The 18,476-nt window shown below is 32.3% G+C and overlaps 1 protein-coding gene across 1 annotated transcript in view; it reads right to left on the reverse strand.

Moving 5' to 3' along the window:
* Positions 1 to 18,476, reverse strand: part of LOC145259858 (uncharacterized) — a 1,597,463-nt gene that overhangs the window by 1,135,509 nt on the left and 443,478 nt on the right. Inside the window, exon 3 of the mRNA XM_080117703.1 lies at positions 17,779 to 17,909. Coding sequence (XP_079973829.1) covers positions 17,779 to 17,909 — 131 coding nt within the window. The remainder of the gene's footprint in view (positions 1 to 17,778; positions 17,910 to 18,476) is intronic.

Here is an 18,476-nt window from a genome sequence, read left to right on the forward strand (position 1 = left end):
TTTAGATTATTAAGACTACTGTTCTCATCTTGAACTTTATTTTCACGACGTTTCGGCCGATGTAACCTCCAACCTTCTTCAGGCATCTTTCTGTCAAAGTCGTGAATCTCCAATGAATTTCGAACAGAACCCTGCATTCTCTTGTTCTATTTTTTCGCCATTATGAATTTAAAAATAAAAAACAAACATTAAATCAAATTTGCTAATTAGTTATACGAGAGACGCCCCAAAAGTAATGCCTCCTATTTTTATTCAATAGATCAGATGGGTTTGCAAATTGCATTGTTATGATCATTGAACTTATGCATTCATGACCTGAAAGTTTCATCTCTCTGTTGTATATATTGATGGTATAAGACTCTAAGAAAGCAACTTATGTCATAGACGTGCGTCAGGAGCAGAGATGCGTCATTGAATTCCTGGCAAAAGTGCATTGAGAATGGTGGTGACTATGTAGAAAATTAAATTCTGGGGCACAAAAGCTCGCTTGTTTCAATGATACCGCTCCTGTCTTCGTATCTCTTCAATTTTTAGAGTTAAAAAAAATAAGAGGCTCTACCTTTGAAACGACCCTCGGATTTTATAATTTTTAACTGATAATCTTTTAAGGTTTTTTATTTAATCAAGAAATACCTTCTGTTTTTCTTCTTTTTAAGTTAAAAAACATGTGTAAAAACTTAATAATTTCCTGTAATTTTTATTAGCTAAAATAAATGGATTAAATTTTTCTTTTTTAGAATTTTCTCGAAACAATGAAAATGATGTGGATGCATCCGTTCAGTTTCTAGAGACAATGGATACCCCTGTGAGTGGTCTGTAGTAGGTCGAAAAAAAGAAAGTATTTGTAAGTTATTTATCTGTCCGTCGATCTATCTATTTATCTATGTGTATTATCGATATATCTATCGATCTAATTATCTATCTATTTCTGTATCTATCAATCTCGATCTATCTATCTATCTATCTATCTATCTAACTGGAGAGATAAACAAGAGAGGAATATGAAGAATGTTGATAAAAGCTGTCATAATATAAAACCATTGCATAGACAAGTGTCACCGGAAGCATCTGATGTTGAGGGAAGTACGTGTGGGTCACATGGTTCTAGTTAGCTGAGAAGAATAATTGGAGTTGGAATTTGGACGTTGAGCAGGGCAGACGGTTTAACAGGTCGTCCCTCCTTGGTGAAAGGAGGGAGCTGACATTTCAGAATTGAGAGCTAGAATTAACCACTCGAGCAAAGACATTCACTTTCCATTCTTCTGCGATCGGCACCTGGAAAGTGAATAAAAACTATATAAAACCAACCATCGTCTTAGAGTGAAATGCATTCATTCAAACAGGTTCCAGCCTCGCTTCCAAGAACAAGATGATTTCCAGATGGACCAAGATCAACGACGTATGAAAATAATTTATGTTGAAAATACATGTATCACACACACACACACACACACACACACACACACACACACACACACACGCATATGAACATTTAGGCGATCATAGCATTGGAACATAAATAGCCGGCAATAACATAATTTAGGGTTCAGATAGTGAAGAACCACCATAGACATTTCGTGACACGTACACACATTCAGATGAACCCTTCGTCACAAGTACGCATATCTCTGTATGCCATGCTGGTACCTCATTACACAACATAAAGGTAGTTGCATGAGTAATTGTGAAGCAAAGGTTGTGCAATCTCCAGCCACACCTAACATATTTGAAGACAGAAATTACATCCTTTTTTTTTTACTGAAAAACTTTTTTAAGGAGAAATATATTGATGTGGGAAGCATTAATTATATAAGCAATAGATAATATATACACTTAATAATTAAAAACATTAATATATATATATATATATATATATATATTTAAAAATAATAAATAAATATTAAATATATATATATGATAAATAAAAATAGAAAGAAAAAATTGAATTATTTATTATTCATATATTTATTTATCTTCACACAACGACTGTACATTCCTGCATTGTTCTGGCCTTCTAAAAATATCATATATATATATATATATATATATATATATATATATATATATATATATATATATATATATATATATATATATAAGTAGATTGTAGTTTGCTTGAAGCATTGTTGAAGAAAATTATAAGGTAAAATTAAAAGCCAAGAACAATGCGAGATTTTTTTTATTTTATATAGAGTAAAATTAAATCAAAACAAAAGAAATAAATTTCTTGTGTTTTTGTTGTTTGTTTTTTCTTTTTCACATTGGATCTACTTTAAGACAACAGCTCAACCGAAAACATCCATCGCATACACCTTCCCCTTGTTCACTCTCTAATTGCCCAATATCACACACAGGTTTATGCTTTAAGAACCACGTTGTTTACGACCTACAATGTGCTAAATGCAGTGCATCTTACATTGGAAGCACTACCAGATTGCTTCACCACCGCATTAAAGAGCATTTAAACACTACTGCTTCGTCGTTCTATAAACATATTCGCACTTGCATTAATTCAGAACCGGATTTTCACATCAACATTCTTGCTTCTTCAAGAAACGTAGGTCAACTTCGTATTCTCGAATCTTTAATTATTTCAAAAAATACTCCCACACTAAACAATAGACTGGAATTGAGCTCCGCTTTTATAATATAAGTTTAAAACATAAGAAAAACAATAATTAAAATAATAAAAAAAAAAAATTATTGTTTTAAAATAATTAAAAGATTAATAAAATCTCACAGAGTTGCCTCCCTTCAACCCTTGCTTGAATAGTCATCTCCCTTGATTCACAAACGCAACAAGTATTTAAACACCAACTGATTTATTTTAACGTTCTCCTAGCGTCATTATTTGTTCTATATTTGCGGTATCACGTGGCAAACTCTGTAGCTGCTTTTCCATTTTGAACACTCTTCCGCTGTCTTCTCTTGAAAAAGGACTAATAGGTCTGAAATATATTGAGATTTATAACACCATTGAATACAACAGGAAAAAAAAATTTACTGTTGTTTAGAGTTAAAATTTGTGTGAAAAAGAAAAAACACACAACAAAAAAAAGAAATTTATTTCTTTTGTTTTAATTTAATTTTACTCTATATAAAATAAAAAAAATAAAAAAATCTTGCATTGTTCTTGGCTTTTAATTTTACCTTATAATATACATATATATATATATATATATATATATATATATATATATATATATATATATATATATATATATATATTGGGTTTTTAGATATGTATGGCTAGGTTTCCTTCCTCTTATTTATTTGCCTTTCTGGTACCTAAGGTACTTAAGCTTTTATGCATTTTTATTCTCATAGCATTATTATGCTAGTTTACATATCGCAGAATGGATCTTGTAATCCTAAACTTACTTATTAATAGTTTTTCTTTTTCTATTTTATTATTTAATTCATCTAATTTTTTCATATATTAGTAAAAATAGTAACCGTATTATTTTACATTTTTTTTGAATTGGGGAAGTGGTATTATCCACTGGAGAGACATGTATTAAACAGTTATCCTGTTTTTAAATCTCCGAAACAGCTACATGGTAAGCAGCTGATGATCCCCGTTTTCTAATTACAAAATTTTAGTGTAGGTTTTCTCTTTCCATCCTCATGTAGTTAAATTCTGGTTTAAAATTGAAGACTTTTGCGAAATCGGCTTTCTATTTAACAGTTTTAGTAAAGGCTTTTTTCTTTTCTTTTCTTTTTCTTCCTTATATAAATGAGTTCTCTTTTGTCATTATGTCGGTTTATGTAGGTGCTAAGTCTGCAATAGGTTAAAGTTAATATTTTTTTCCTTCCGGGAATTTAAACTGCATCCTTTATTTTTACTTTTTGCATTTTTTTTTATTCAAAGCTTCTTTAGACTATATATATATATATATATATATATATATATATATATATATATATATATATATATATATATATATAGATGTTGCTTTGTTTTGGTTTTTAGCAATATGTTTTGAATAAATTCAATTATTTACGAAAGTGCATTTTTACCTAAAATGTGAGTTGGGAATAATTTTCCCTTTTAACCAATTTGGTACCCCCACATGGGGAGCAGTATATATATTATTTTTTAAAATGTAATTATCCACTGACACGTGTTTCGTCGTCCACGACTCATCAGTGGCTGTATCTAACGAGATTCGAAACTGGGACCCAACGGTAGTGAGCCTAAACCCTTACCCCTGGACCATCTCTCCAACTGTCTGGATATATCGCGATTTACTTAGATGTTGTTTTGTTTTGGTTTTTTAGCGATATGTTTTGAATGAATTCAATTATTTACGAAAATGCATTTTTACATAAAATGCGAGTTGGGAATAATTTTCCCTTTTAACCAATTTATATATATATATATATATATATATATATATATATATATATATATAAGGCTCCTAAAATTTGTACTAGAATTGTCTGCAAGTCTATTTAGCAGTTTTGCATGGTGCTGAACTCAAATTTAAATATGTCCTTCGGGACTTTGGGGGCTAAATCAGGAGGGGGGGGCGAATGATGAACTTAGTCGTTTCTTTTTTGCATGATGCAGAACTCAAATTTACATACGTTAAGGCCTAAAACTGCATCGTTTGTTCATTTTCACTGTGATTTAACGTCCCCTGGGAATTTGGGGGGGGGGCTAAATTGGGGGATAGGTGCAAATGCTGAACTTAGTCATATTTTTTTATGCCTTGTTCACTGTGCACTCATGGGGGACTATGCATGTTTCACTTTGTTTTTTTTCTCAAATATGCTCCATACATAGTAGTCTAAGAAAAGATAGGAGACCAAAGAGTAGGGTTATGTTATGAACATTCAAAAATGAGTTCAGCTCAGATTAATTAACTTTTCTTTTATTATTTTTGGTATCAAATGATTTTTACACGACACGTTTGATGTCTTTGTGGGCAACATTTCAGATTGCTCCTTCTGACACGCAACGTCCTTTTGCAACCACCTTCATAGACCTTCTAGGATTACTAACAACCTTTATTTAATCCATATTCTTGCTTCCAAGATCTCACGGTTTGTGTGTAACATATCTGAAGACAGCTATCATTCATTGCTGACTAAAGAGCATTGAGAATGGTGGTGACTATATAGAAAAATAAACTATGAAGTACAAAAGGTCGCTTATTTTAATGGTACATCTTCCGTCTTTGTAGCTCTTCCACTTGTTGGGTTAAAAATAGTATAAATAATATGGGATGATCATATTTAGATAAAAATTACGTGTAATTATATTCATGCTGATATTCTACAGGATTTATACTTGCATAATATTTGCATAAAAAGATTATAGTAAACACAGACCTCTTTCTATATATATCTATGTATGCATGTACATATATTTGTTTAAAAAATTTTGCCTACCAAACTCCTCTGTCAGACTATGAAACTTAATAGTTTAATATTGAATGAACCCATGCAAAACTTTATATTTGGGTTTAAGCCGGGGAAAATTGGTGCAAACGTGTGAAAATTAAGAAAATTAAATTTGCCAAGTGAAGATTGAACGACGGTATTACGAATATGCATGCGTAATGTAATAGCTATTAGTCCATGCTTTAATTTTTAGCCTTGCAGCAAACTTGACTTCATAGCTAAGGCATTAACGTCAAAGGAAAAAGTAAAGCGTACGCTGTCTTGGTTTTAATATTCGGTGGTGGTGCACGAGTCCTTTTTTTTTTTTTTAACTTTTTAAATCATTACTATATATTGGGTCCAATATAATCTATAATATAAATCTCACCTGTATGTAGTAAAATGTATATTTCTTACTAGAATATCTTGTCCTTTACTTTTCCATGTTTAAGCTTAACTATATTACTTCTTATGTTCGTATTTTTCTATTGTAATATATATATATATATTTTACAATAGCCATTTTGCAATTTACATCCTAGAGAGAGGATTCATTTCTCCACTGACGATGGGTTATTACCCGCAAGGACCTTTGGAATTAAATACCACCCACGGTTAAAATTCAGGTAGATAAATTAATAATATATAATAAATAAAAAAAGAAAGAAAAAATTGAATTATTTATTATTCATATATTTATTTATTTATTTATTTATCTTCACACAACGACTGTACATTCCTGCATTGTTCTGGCCTTATGTCTGTATTTTTGAGATGAGGTGTTTTCATTGATTCAGATTGTCGGAAAGTGAGAAAACTTAAAGAAACAGCTCACATGCTCGGACATAACAACCTACTGAGCAAACCAAGAATAGAGCTGAATGCAATTTGGACACCTCTGATAGAGAGAGAAAACCTTGAATAACAACATAGGTTTAAGATTAACAAAAACCAACTAAGAATTGTCCTAGTGACATATGGTTCGAGTGGTCCTAAACGTTGTATCAAAGTTTACAGTTACCCAAAGGTGCTGAGTTCAATCCTGAACGAAGGCAGTGAAAAGTAACATTCAAAACAGAGGATCAGCAACTATGTCCCAGAGCCTAGCTGGAGTCTGAACACGGTACCCCCGTAATAATAATAAAGGGTTGGGTTCGGGACTCCTAACAAACGGTTCCCCAGTTCGATACAAAACATCTGATGAAGGCCGGAGGGCAAAAACGGCCGAAACGTTGTAACTATAACAACCAAGATGAGGAAGTCAGTCCGACAATCTCAATCAATATATATATATATATATATATATATATATATATATATATTATACGCACACATGTTATTTATTTTCATTTAATTTTTATGAACTGATCATTATGAACGTTGGCAATCCGGGTACATTAATAATAGGTACACTATTTTATTATTCTTTTGCAAAGTTTATTATTTACACCTTGTGAATTTTCAAACTCGCACTTGTCCCAAAAAATATTTTGAAATAAATTAGACGCAAAGGAAATTAATAAAAAGGTATTGAATTTTTATTTATATTAAATAATTAAAAAAAAAAAAAAAAAGATCGTCGATAATATGTGTGTGCTTCGTAAAATCTTAAACCACTGAACTCACCAGTATAAATTATGGAATATGTATTCCTAGCAACAGGGTGAATAACATGCGCACATTTTTTTAGAAGCAATTTAGTGGAAGGGACACAGAAAATCGAAACAAAGAAAGAAAGAAAAAAATTAACATTTAAAACAAGTGCAAGTATTCATTACTTACTAGCGGGATCTGTGGAATTCCATAGCGGACTCTTTCATATGTAATATATTGATGTTGGCATTCTGTGGATGCTTGGCGTAAAAGGGACCGCCCTGCTATTATTGTAGCTATTTGTATTTATCTAAGTGTTGTGGGGAGAACTAAGTGAAATCAACCAGTCCTATGAATACCACTGGTTTCAGAGACTAAATGGAGACATTCATACCATGTTTAACCGCATGCTACGAGCACGTCCCTCTCATACCATTTCAGTGGCTCCCGTATTCTTTATGATAAATACATATTATATTTAATACACTTTACACTACTTGTGGTTTCTTTCATTTGTAACACCTAGCACGAGTCTACAACAACAAGCTAGCAGGAACTCCCGGCGTAGCCCGGTCGTAAAATACACTTAAATATATTTTAAATTCATGCAAATTTTGCATATTATTATAAAGTTAATTTTCTACGATTCTTATATATAATAAGTTGTGGTATGAAAAAATATCCATATGACTTGGGTGCATCAGCTATAATCGAAACCGAAACCAAAACTTATGAAGAATTCTTGGTAAAATAATTTATTATACAAGAAATGGAAGATCATAACACTCAAGCAACATTAACCCAGAAGAAAAAAAGCTGTAAGCATTACACACAAAATAAATGACACACTCGCTCTCCTATTATTCAAACACGGTAGCGTTTGTGAATATATGGTTAAGTGGCAGTTTTAGCCATTTAGAACTGCTTAAAAGTTTCACTACTCACTAATTTTTCCACCAAATTTCAAACAATTATTACAGTTTATAGATCACCTTCTCAGCTATATTGTGAAAAAAATTCAATTTTTGTTCAGTGAAACAAAAGTTATGGTGAATTTTCTGGTGTTCAAAATCGTAAAAATATGTAAGGAGGTGAGCGACGCTTTTTATAACTGATTTCCATAGCAACCACGGCCTCAGCGACTACTGTTGCTCCTAATTCACTGCTGTCTCGAAAGGAAAAGTAACAAGTGAAACAGAGAGAATGAAAGCATGAAAGAGAGATAATTGAGGGATTTTACTGAAAGCAGACGAGTGCCGTACATTGTTATTACATATGTGTTTATGGGAGCAAAAATTAAGACTGAAATTAAACAAAAAACAAGTGAATATATTGGACGAATGGAAAAATTATGCATTACAATAGGAAAATGCGAACATGGAAAAGTAAAGGACTAGTTGTTAAAACTAGAAAAGAAAAGGGCAAGATATTCTAGTAAAAAATATAATAAATTTAGAATTTAAAATATTGCAGTATTAAGAATGTTTTTTTTAAAATTCAATTTAACATTATATAATTATTATATAACCATCTATTCAAACATTATATAATCATTATATAACCATACATTCAAAAACTATCGTGTTTGAATAGATAGATACATATCCAACATCCGGCATGGTGTAATGAGAATAATCTACCTTGTCGAATAAATGAAACAGTTAAGTCTGAAACTCTCTATAGATTTCTTGGTTCGACATAAATATCTCGAAGTTCGAAAAGATGCAGCTGAAGAAGGTCGGAGGTTACATCGATCGAAACGTTGTGTAAATATCAACGAAGGTGGGAAAAATAGCTGAAATAATTCAGATAATGCGTTGAATATTTTAAAAATTCCAACATGAACCAAATTAGAATTTATGTAATTATTATTACTTTTATGTTACCGTTATGTTACTAGTAATTACTGTTACCGTTATGTTATGTTACCGTTACTGTTATGGTTAAGTATGTTACCGTTACTGTTATGGTTAAGTATGTTACCGTTGCTGTTATGGTTAAGTATGTTACCGTTGCTGTTATGGTTAAGTATTTAACTGTTACTGTTATGGTTAAGTATGTTACCGTTGCTGTTATGGTTAAGTATGTTACCGTTGCTGTTATGGTTAAGTATTTAACTGTTACTGTTATGGTTAAGTATGTTACCGTTGCTGTTATGGTTAAGTATGTTACCGTTGCTGTTATGGTTAAGTATTTAACTGTTACTGTTATGGTTAAGTATGTTACCGTTGCTGTTATGGTTAAGTATGTTACCGTTGCTGTTATGGTTAAGTATTTAACTGTTACTGTTATGGTTAAGTATGTTACCGTTGCTGTTATGGTTAAGTATGTTACCGTTGCTGTTATGGTTAAGTATTTAACTGTTACTGTTATGGTTAAGTATGTTACCGTTGCTGTTATGGTTAAGTATGTTACCGTTGCTGTTATGGTTAAGTATTTAACTGTTACTGTTATGGTTAAGTATGTTACCGTTGCTGTTATGGTTAAGTATGTTACCGTTGCTGTTATGGTTAAGTATTTAACTGTTACTGTTATGGTTAAGTATGTTACCGTTGCTGTTATGGTTAAGTATGTTACCGTTGCTGTTATGGTTAAGTATTTAACTGTTACTGTTATGGTTAAGTATGTTACCGTTACTGTTATGGTTAAGTATGTTACCGTTGCAACAACAAAAAAAGGGGTATGCACTAAAAGTTTGAGTTTAAAACTGAAACGAAGAAAATGGAATATCATGGAAGGCGGAGAAGGTAAACCCTGATGTCAAAACTTCCTTGCTTTGTAACCTTGTAAAATATCCATCCATGGGAAAGACAAAGTAGTAACCCTCAAAAAAAAAAAAATCTGGAGTGGAGTTTGTAAAACAGTTCGTCATTATCTATTATTCTACTAGCTCCTATGAGACATCGTTGATGCTAGATTGTACCAGACTTGCTTTTCCTTTAGATCCATCAGCAAAAGGTGAGAAGTGCTCCCTAGGCAACAGCCTGTCCTCTATATCTACATATATGTGAATCATGCAGATTTTTTTTGGTTTTTTTTTAATATAGGGGGGAATTCTGGACAAGCACTCAGTGAATTTCTCAATGGAGTTCACAATATCAATCACAATTTGATGTACTATTTTATCTGCATGTAAATAGACAAGATTTATCATTGAGTAATTGGTCCATCGACTAATCAGATGCCTTGGTATAGGAATACAGCTTATTGGGTTACTAATTGCAACACATACACTGTCTGTTTTTTTTTTTTTTTGTTTTGGGTTTGGGGGTGTATTTTTTGTTTATTTTTCTTCTTTTTTTTTTTCAATCAGTTGGATTTTGAAAGTTGTAGGAACGGAGCGTTCTCTTGCTGGTTCTTCCAATTCACCAGCACAGGACAAAATCTACAAAGACGTGTTGCGCCTACCCATCTTTTTTGTAAAAATTGACTCTTAGTGATTTTTAGTCCCTTTTCAGCATTGCCAAAATAAAACTTAATTTTCTCTTAACCTTCAATCTTGTTTCGAACATGGCGTCAGAAAAAATAAACCCTGATTTTAAACCTCCCTTGTTTTGTGCAATGCCCACCCATGGAAAAGGCTTTAGGGGTAAACTACAAAGAAAAATCCAGAAACGAGCCACTAAGACAGTACATCATTACCTATAACTTTATTCTACCATCTACCATTGGTCCTACCTACCATCAACCATTGGTCCTACCTACCATCTACCATTGGTGCCAAACTGTAATAGCCTTGCTGTCCCTTTGGATCCATCAGCGACATGGACAAGGGAAGGGCATGCTACATGGGCAACAGCCTGTCCTTCATATCACACAGCCCAGCCTAGTAGCATCTAAAGAATGCTTCACTCATGACCGATTCCGACTGATGGTGGCCTACTACCTGTCCTGTGACAAATATTCTACTAGTATATATATTTAAATACTAAATCATATATATATATATATATATATATATATATATATATATATATATATATATATATAATTTAATATTTAAATATTTAGATGATTGTTTCTACGTGCATAAAATGAAATTATCTATGGACATGACATGTTTCGAAGTTTCACTTCTCTTCAGTATAGCTAAACTTATTGAGAATCGAACTCGCCACTGCTCGATATGCAGCCTGATGTTTTAACACCGGGGCACGGGACCTCAACAATTCCATGCACGGTTTTTATCGCTTCTTAAATGTAAGATTGTTGATTTATTCATTTTTTTATAAGCGATTCTGTAGTATTTTTTTTAACTACTTGAGTGCTTTAAAGGGAGAGGTTATCTGCCCTTTGTTTATATTACAGTCGCCCCACATTTTTGGGACGTATTAATTGTAATTAATTTATTATTTAAACATTTATTTAAATAATAAATTAATTACAAATAATACGTCCATAAAATTAAGTTATCTATATGTTTCGTCGAAGTTTCACTTCTTGTCAGTATAGCTAAGCTTATTAAGACTCGAACTAATATATATATATATATATATATATATATATATATATATATATATATATGTATATAAATATATATATAAATGTATGTATAAATATATATGTAAATATATATATATATATATGTAAATGTATATAAATATATATATATAAATGTATGTATAAATATATATGTAAATATATATATATATATATATATATATATATATAAATCTATATGTCTATAAAAGTGAACGTGTCTGTGTATCTGTGTGTCTGTGTACATTTCCCTACGCAATAACGCTGTCAATTTTTAGTCTACAGACTCGAAATTTTATATACAGTGTACTGAGATTTAGGAAAATCTATGTGATCGAGTTTTGCCCAGAAATGTTGCTGTTAAGAGGTCAAAGTTCAACGATTTGACCTTTGTAGAACTCTACCAAACACCTCCGACAATTTTGGGTCTAAACACTTGAAATTGTATATATATGTTCCTTGGGCATAGATCTAACTTAATAACTTGATGTGAGACCAAAACAATAAATGTTAAGCGGTCATAATAGGGGTCAAAGTTAAAAAATTGACCGTTATTCTTTGTTTTTTTATTGTTGTTTTTTTTTTATTTGTTTTTTTTTTTTTTGTTTTTTTTGCTCAGCATACACCTCTAAACACCCGGGAAATGCCGGACACCCATGCTAGTATATCTGTTAAATTGAATGCGTATGTGTGTGTGTATCTGTGTGTGTGTGTTTGTGTGTGTGTGTGTGTGTGTGTGTGTGTGTACATTTCCCTACGCAATAACTCGGTCAATTTTTAGTCTACAGACGCGAAATTTGATATACAGGATACTGAGATTTGGGAAAATCTTTGTGATCCGTTTTCGGCCAAAAATTTCGCTGTTAAGGGGTCAAAGTTCAAAGTTCAACGATTTTACCTTTGAGAACTCTACCAAACTCCTCTGACAATTTTGGGTCTAAGCACTTGAAATTTTAGATATAAGTTCCTTGGACATGGATCTAACTTAATAACTTGATCTGAGCCCAAAATAATAAATGTTAAGGGGTCATAATAGGGGTCAAAGTTAAAAAAATTGACCGCTTTTTTTTTTTTTTGCTCAACATACACCTCCAAACACCCGGGCAACGTCTGGCTGAAATGCTAGTATATATATAAATATATATAAATATACTAGACTCCCCGTGACCCATTGGGCCAGTATGTTATATTAGCTATGGAATTCATGTATGAGCGTGAGACTTGTGACGTAAAGAAAATAGGGTTTTTTTTTGACATAACAGAAACATTTCTATGAAAGTATATTAAAATGAAATATCACGGACGGATCACTCAAACATGAAAAAAAATCCTCCCTATTCGTGTAAAGTTACCTATTTTCCCGAATAATCGCTCAACAATCGAAAATTAAACATGACTTTCCTACGAATCGAACGCCGACGAAAGTCATGTAGTAGCAAAAACGCACATGAACCTACCGATGAGAAATATAAGAATGAAAAACCCATATTGGAATCCTTCAACCAAGTTATAGAAACTTAAAATCTAAAAAAATTAATTAATTAAACCTGAAGCAAAAAAATAAAACTTAAATAAATAAAATAAAACTAATATTGAAACAGATTAATAAATGTGTCAAAACAAATTCACCGTTCTCACACAATTATTTTGTATCTAGAAATGTAAACAAAAAATAAAAAAAGAAGGAAGGAAGGAAGGAAAAGGTAAGGATAGAGAGTACTAGTAGTAGTAGTAGTAGTAGTAGTAGTAGTAATAGTAGTCTTGGCTTTACTTCAATTGTTCTCATGTTTGTCAACAGGTTAAAGTTGTTTAGTTGCAAGAAAATAGCGACAGTATAGTTGTAATAAAGAATAGTTGCAAAACACCCCCACTCTTCCCATGTTAAATAAGAATTTCGAAATAATAACGTTAATATTTCAGTGCGCAGGTCAAAATCTGCAAAAGAAGCGATTTGTTGTTTATTTGTTTACGTTGTTATGGGTTAATGTTTATGCGTGCATGCGCAACAGGATGTCGTAAACCGGAAAGTAGGTTACATCATTCCTTACAAGGCTATATTTATAATTATATAGATATATAAATATATATATGTGTATATATATATATATATATAAATGCAAATGTATATATATATATATAAATAAATAAATATATAAGTGTATATAAATATATATAAATGTATATAAATATATACACATTAATATATATATATATATTAATGTGTATATATATATATATATATACACATACATATGTGTGTGTGTGTGTGTGTGTGTGTGTGTGTGTGTGTGTGTGTGTGTGTGTGTGAGAGAGAGAGAGAGAGTTTTCCATAACTGAAGTATACACAGTTTTCAAATTGAAATACTATCCGCATTTTGATGTGATTTGTTATCCCAGAATTGAAATTTCCAGTTCCAACCTAAAGATCGAAGACGTTTCAATGAGCAGACGGAAATCGAAATGTCCAAAGCAGAATTCATTCAGGTGGAAAGACAAATGCAACGGAATGTCTACAAAGTACCAATTTTTTAGGCAATTTTTCAGTAGAATATTTTTTTTTCTGTTTGGTCCGACGCTTTCCTCCTTTTCATGAGAGCATAAGGATGTTTCCATGGAAACGAATGATTGTTCGTAAGTTGTTAGTTAATCTATCTAGCAAGAGGTGAGACAATGTATTTCTTGAATTTTACGTATATGTAAAGTTTATTGCTGTATGTATCTATGTGTACATGTATGTATGCGTTATGTTTGTATATTGTTTGCCTTGTGTGTATATATGTATGATGTGTTTACGTATGTGTGATGTTTCACTACTTCTCTGCGTATGAGGGTCCTAGATATGGCCTAAAACTGTATCCGATGGTGAGGCCCCAGCTTGCGAGCTTTGGGGAGTGCGGAGCGACCCTTTAATTGCCATTGCTCCCAGGTCCACTTTGACCCGGAGTGGTAGTACCTGTTAGGGTCCCAACTATGGGTTAAATAGAAACTGACTTGAAAAAAAAAAAAATATATTCTATTAACAATTTTTTCTTCAAAATCCCTGGATTCGGCATTGAATAACCTGAAAAGGGTTGATATGCCGTAAACAAAAACAACCAACCAGCCACTGCGTATGCATGTATGCATGCATGTATGTGTGCGTGTGTGTGTTTTTTTTTTAATTTTCTTATCTGTTTTTGCTGAAAATGGATCATACTATAGAATTTCAAAGACTCCAGTCAAAAGATCCATTTAAGATTTTAACCGTCTTTTTGAATGCAATTGTTTGTGTTTATTTTGCACTTGGTTCACCGAGTATATTCGCCAGGTATTCTCTTTCATTAATCCGGTTAGGCTATAACAATTTAAATTTTGTGATGGTTGTTGGGTGTTGATGAAACAGAGTTGATTATTTGAATTTGTTGGAATTAGTTGCGGAATTCGTATTATTAGGATTCTCCGATCTACTGGTCTCATCTTGTGTCATTTTCACAACTCAAAGGGGCTGCACATATGCTGGGTGACAATCAATTACTAAGTAGACCTAGTATAGAATTTAACACGGTATGGGAACCGTTAATTATAAATAACAGACAATCTATCCATCTATTAGGTTGGAGCAAAAATAATGTCGTTTTTAGACGTTCAACTTCATGTCAAAAAACGTCATTATTTTTGCACCAACCCAATACTATTATATAAAATTATTATATACTATACTAAACCTATTATATATAAAAGAAATGTGTGTATGCCTGTGAGTTCATTCCCTATGGACTCGAAAACAGTTGAGTTGAATTTTATGAAAGTTCACACAAAGGTATATTATGTGCCTGGCAGTGTTCTTAGAGAGGTTTTTTGTCGAAATGTCTTCGATAAGTATCGATAATCAGTAAACGAAATAATCCGATGAAAAAAGGAACGGACTATTTTAACCAAAGTTAACACATTTACACAGCCTAACATCACAAATGCATTTGAGAAGTTTTATTACCACACAAGCCGAAAGGCCAAACATATAAAATCAACAGTAGATTTTTTGATATGACACGGGCCGTTCAAAATGAATGCCTCTGTTTAAAGTAGAGTTTCACAATGATACTTGACTTTTTCATTTTAAACTTAAATTCAAGCCATTATTACCGCACAAGCAGTAAGGCCATGCATATAAAATCAACAGTAGGTTCTTTGATCTGGCAAGGTCTCGTTTGAAATGAATGTTTCTGTTTAGAACACAATTGAAGCATAATACTTGACTTTTGCATTTTAAACTTTAATGCAAACAGTTATATATAAAAATAATTTTATAAAATCAACAATAGGTCCTCTACTGTGGCCTTTGGGTCAAGATCAAAGTGTAGTATCTGTTCCGGCAGATGCTGCACTTAAGATAATTTGTACCAGTCAATGGAGGGGAAACCCTCTATACTGGGACAATTATTATTTTTGGTAACCAGAGTGCCCCCTTTTTGCCTACTTTTAGGGGAGCTGGTTTTTACCTCACATTAAAAACGGCCTTGTGCCTAATTTGCTCAGTGGGGGAGCAAATAAATACCATCTGTTCTTCAGATGCTACACTTCAATTTCTTGTTCTCTGTTAGTGGAGGAGAAATCCTTCACGACTGAGACAATTTTTATTTTTTGTTCCTTTTCTCCACATTAAAAAACGACCCTGGTGTCTAACTCTGTCCCGTGGGGAGGCATTGTAAATAGGAATAATAGGTTCTCTACAGTGCAATGTAGACTACAATATACTGTGAACTTAGTTACTGCGAGTGACATGTGAAGCTTCCTCTAGGTGCATCGCAATCGGTCCCCAATTAGAGCAGGCAATCAATTGATTTGATTGAAAAATTTATTGATTTCGATGACGATAAAAATATGGGAGTGTGAAACATTCGTTCATCATTGAAACAACATCGTTAGAATACTTCAAAAAGCATCTATTGAGCAGACGGCTAGAAAATGGCTCCGTCCTACTAACATACGATTAACCTTTAGAAGTATTTGTTTTTGGCTTAGAAGCACCTTTGATTAAGTGAAAACAGATAAACGACTTACAAGGGAATAATTCAATCGAAAGTTGATATGAGTACAACTGAGTGCGAACGCGAGTATGGCGGCTATATGCAAATACTGATTCGTGTGCGAAATGACGTAAAGGTAAAGAAAAGAAAAATAGTATAAAGAGAGAGAGAGAGAGTACGTTAGAGACATGGATGACGTTCGAGAGGATGGAGATCAAAGAGAAGGAACACGATCACGGTTTATTCGGGAAAGTACACGGAAATAAATGTCGTTGTTAAAAAAAGAAGTCGAGTTATCACTTGTCCTATGTTCCTTGTGACGTGTTAACCTATTAACGAGAATGTTACATGAGTAACAATTTGCGAATATGGAGAGAAGAGTCATACGTTGCTTGTTGGGCTTTCTATTGTCTAACCGGTTCGACGTAAAAGAGCTTACAGAGTACAACAGAAATGCAACACAGAAAACTGTACAAGTCGGGTCATCCAGTTCGTACAATAATATATATATAGTAAGTTATAAAATATATATGGCGATTAAGTAGCTTAATCGCCATATATATTTTATAACTTACTAACTAGCTCTACCTATGTATTGAGCACTTTTGAAGTAAATACTTAAAGTTTACGCATAAATTTATACTTTCGTATATTAATTTTATGTGAGTAAATTAAGTAGTTATATATATATATATATATATATATATATATATATATATATATGTGTGTGTGTGTGTGTGTGTGTGTGTGTGTGTGTTACTTGTGCAGAATTTCAAACAAACGTAACCAAATTGGACGCTGGGAACATGATGTTAACCTCTGGCTTTCGCCGAGCGTTGCCCATTATCAAAGTGAAACAACGCTACTCAATACTGAAGAAAACATTTAAATAAAATAAAATCACCAGAAAAAATATATAACGAAAAATAAAAAAAAGGAAAAACAACCTACCGTAACAATTTCTGCTTTATTTTTGTAACACAAATCTTTTAACTTAAAAAATAAACAGGTTTTTTTTCTTTTTTCAACCGTCTATTTTTTTTCTTTTTTGGTCAAACAAAATTGAATAAAACTAATAAGAAAGCTAACTATTTTATCATTTTTTTTTGTACAAAGGATTGTGTTTTTAATGTATTTTTTTTTTTTTGCATTTTTTCTCTCTTTTTTGTTATTTTTTATAAACATTTTTTTTTCATGTAGGGTGGCGTAATTAGTAAGAAATAGTGATATTTTCAACTAGAAATTAAATATTTTTAGGGCAAAATAAATAAAAATAAATAAATAAAAAAACAAAAAAAAACATTGTACTCACGCCCCATATCCTCTTGGGCCATTTTTGGTGGGCGAAACTTGCTTTTTGTCTAAGATGCTAACGACTTTATCGATGTCGCAAGATTCGACAGCCTTCAAGAGTTTTTCATCAGAGCGGTTCCATTCAGATATCTAAAAATAAAACAAAGGCCAAAATAATTATGTCAGAAAAATGGCGACGTTTCTTTCACTATTCCATTGTATGAGATACTAGCCTGGGTGCCTGGCGTTGCCTGGGTGCTTGGAGGTGTGTGTTGAGCAAAAACAAAAAAACGTGGTAGTAAGCAGGCAGGCAGGCTCGAACCCGTACCGCGATGATTAAAACTGTGCAGTACGCGTCGATGACTGGAACAAGAATTTGACCCATTCTTAAGACATAAGAATATTGATTGTAGATTTGAATTCAATTAATTTTATCAATGATGAGTAAGAGGATTATATTAAAAAATGTTTTCATGAAAATCATTCCAGAAAAGACATGAAGCCACTTGATATAAAGAGCTAATAATAACAATATTAACTAGGGGGACCTGTGGAAATTCTACAAGGGACATATGATGTTGGCATTCTGTAGATGTTCAGCATAAATGGAGACGATCTGATATTATTGTAGCTCTTTTGTTAAAACTGCAAAAGTATTTATCTAAGCTAGCAGGGACGCCCGGCGTAGCCAAGTCATAAAATATGCTTAAATATGAT

This window comes from Euprymna scolopes, chromosome 35, assembly GCF_053919585.1.
Source record: "Euprymna scolopes isolate OS-2025 chromosome 35, ASM5391958v1, whole genome shotgun sequence".
Lineage (NCBI taxonomy): Eukaryota > Metazoa > Mollusca > Cephalopoda > Sepiida > Sepiolidae > Euprymna > Euprymna scolopes.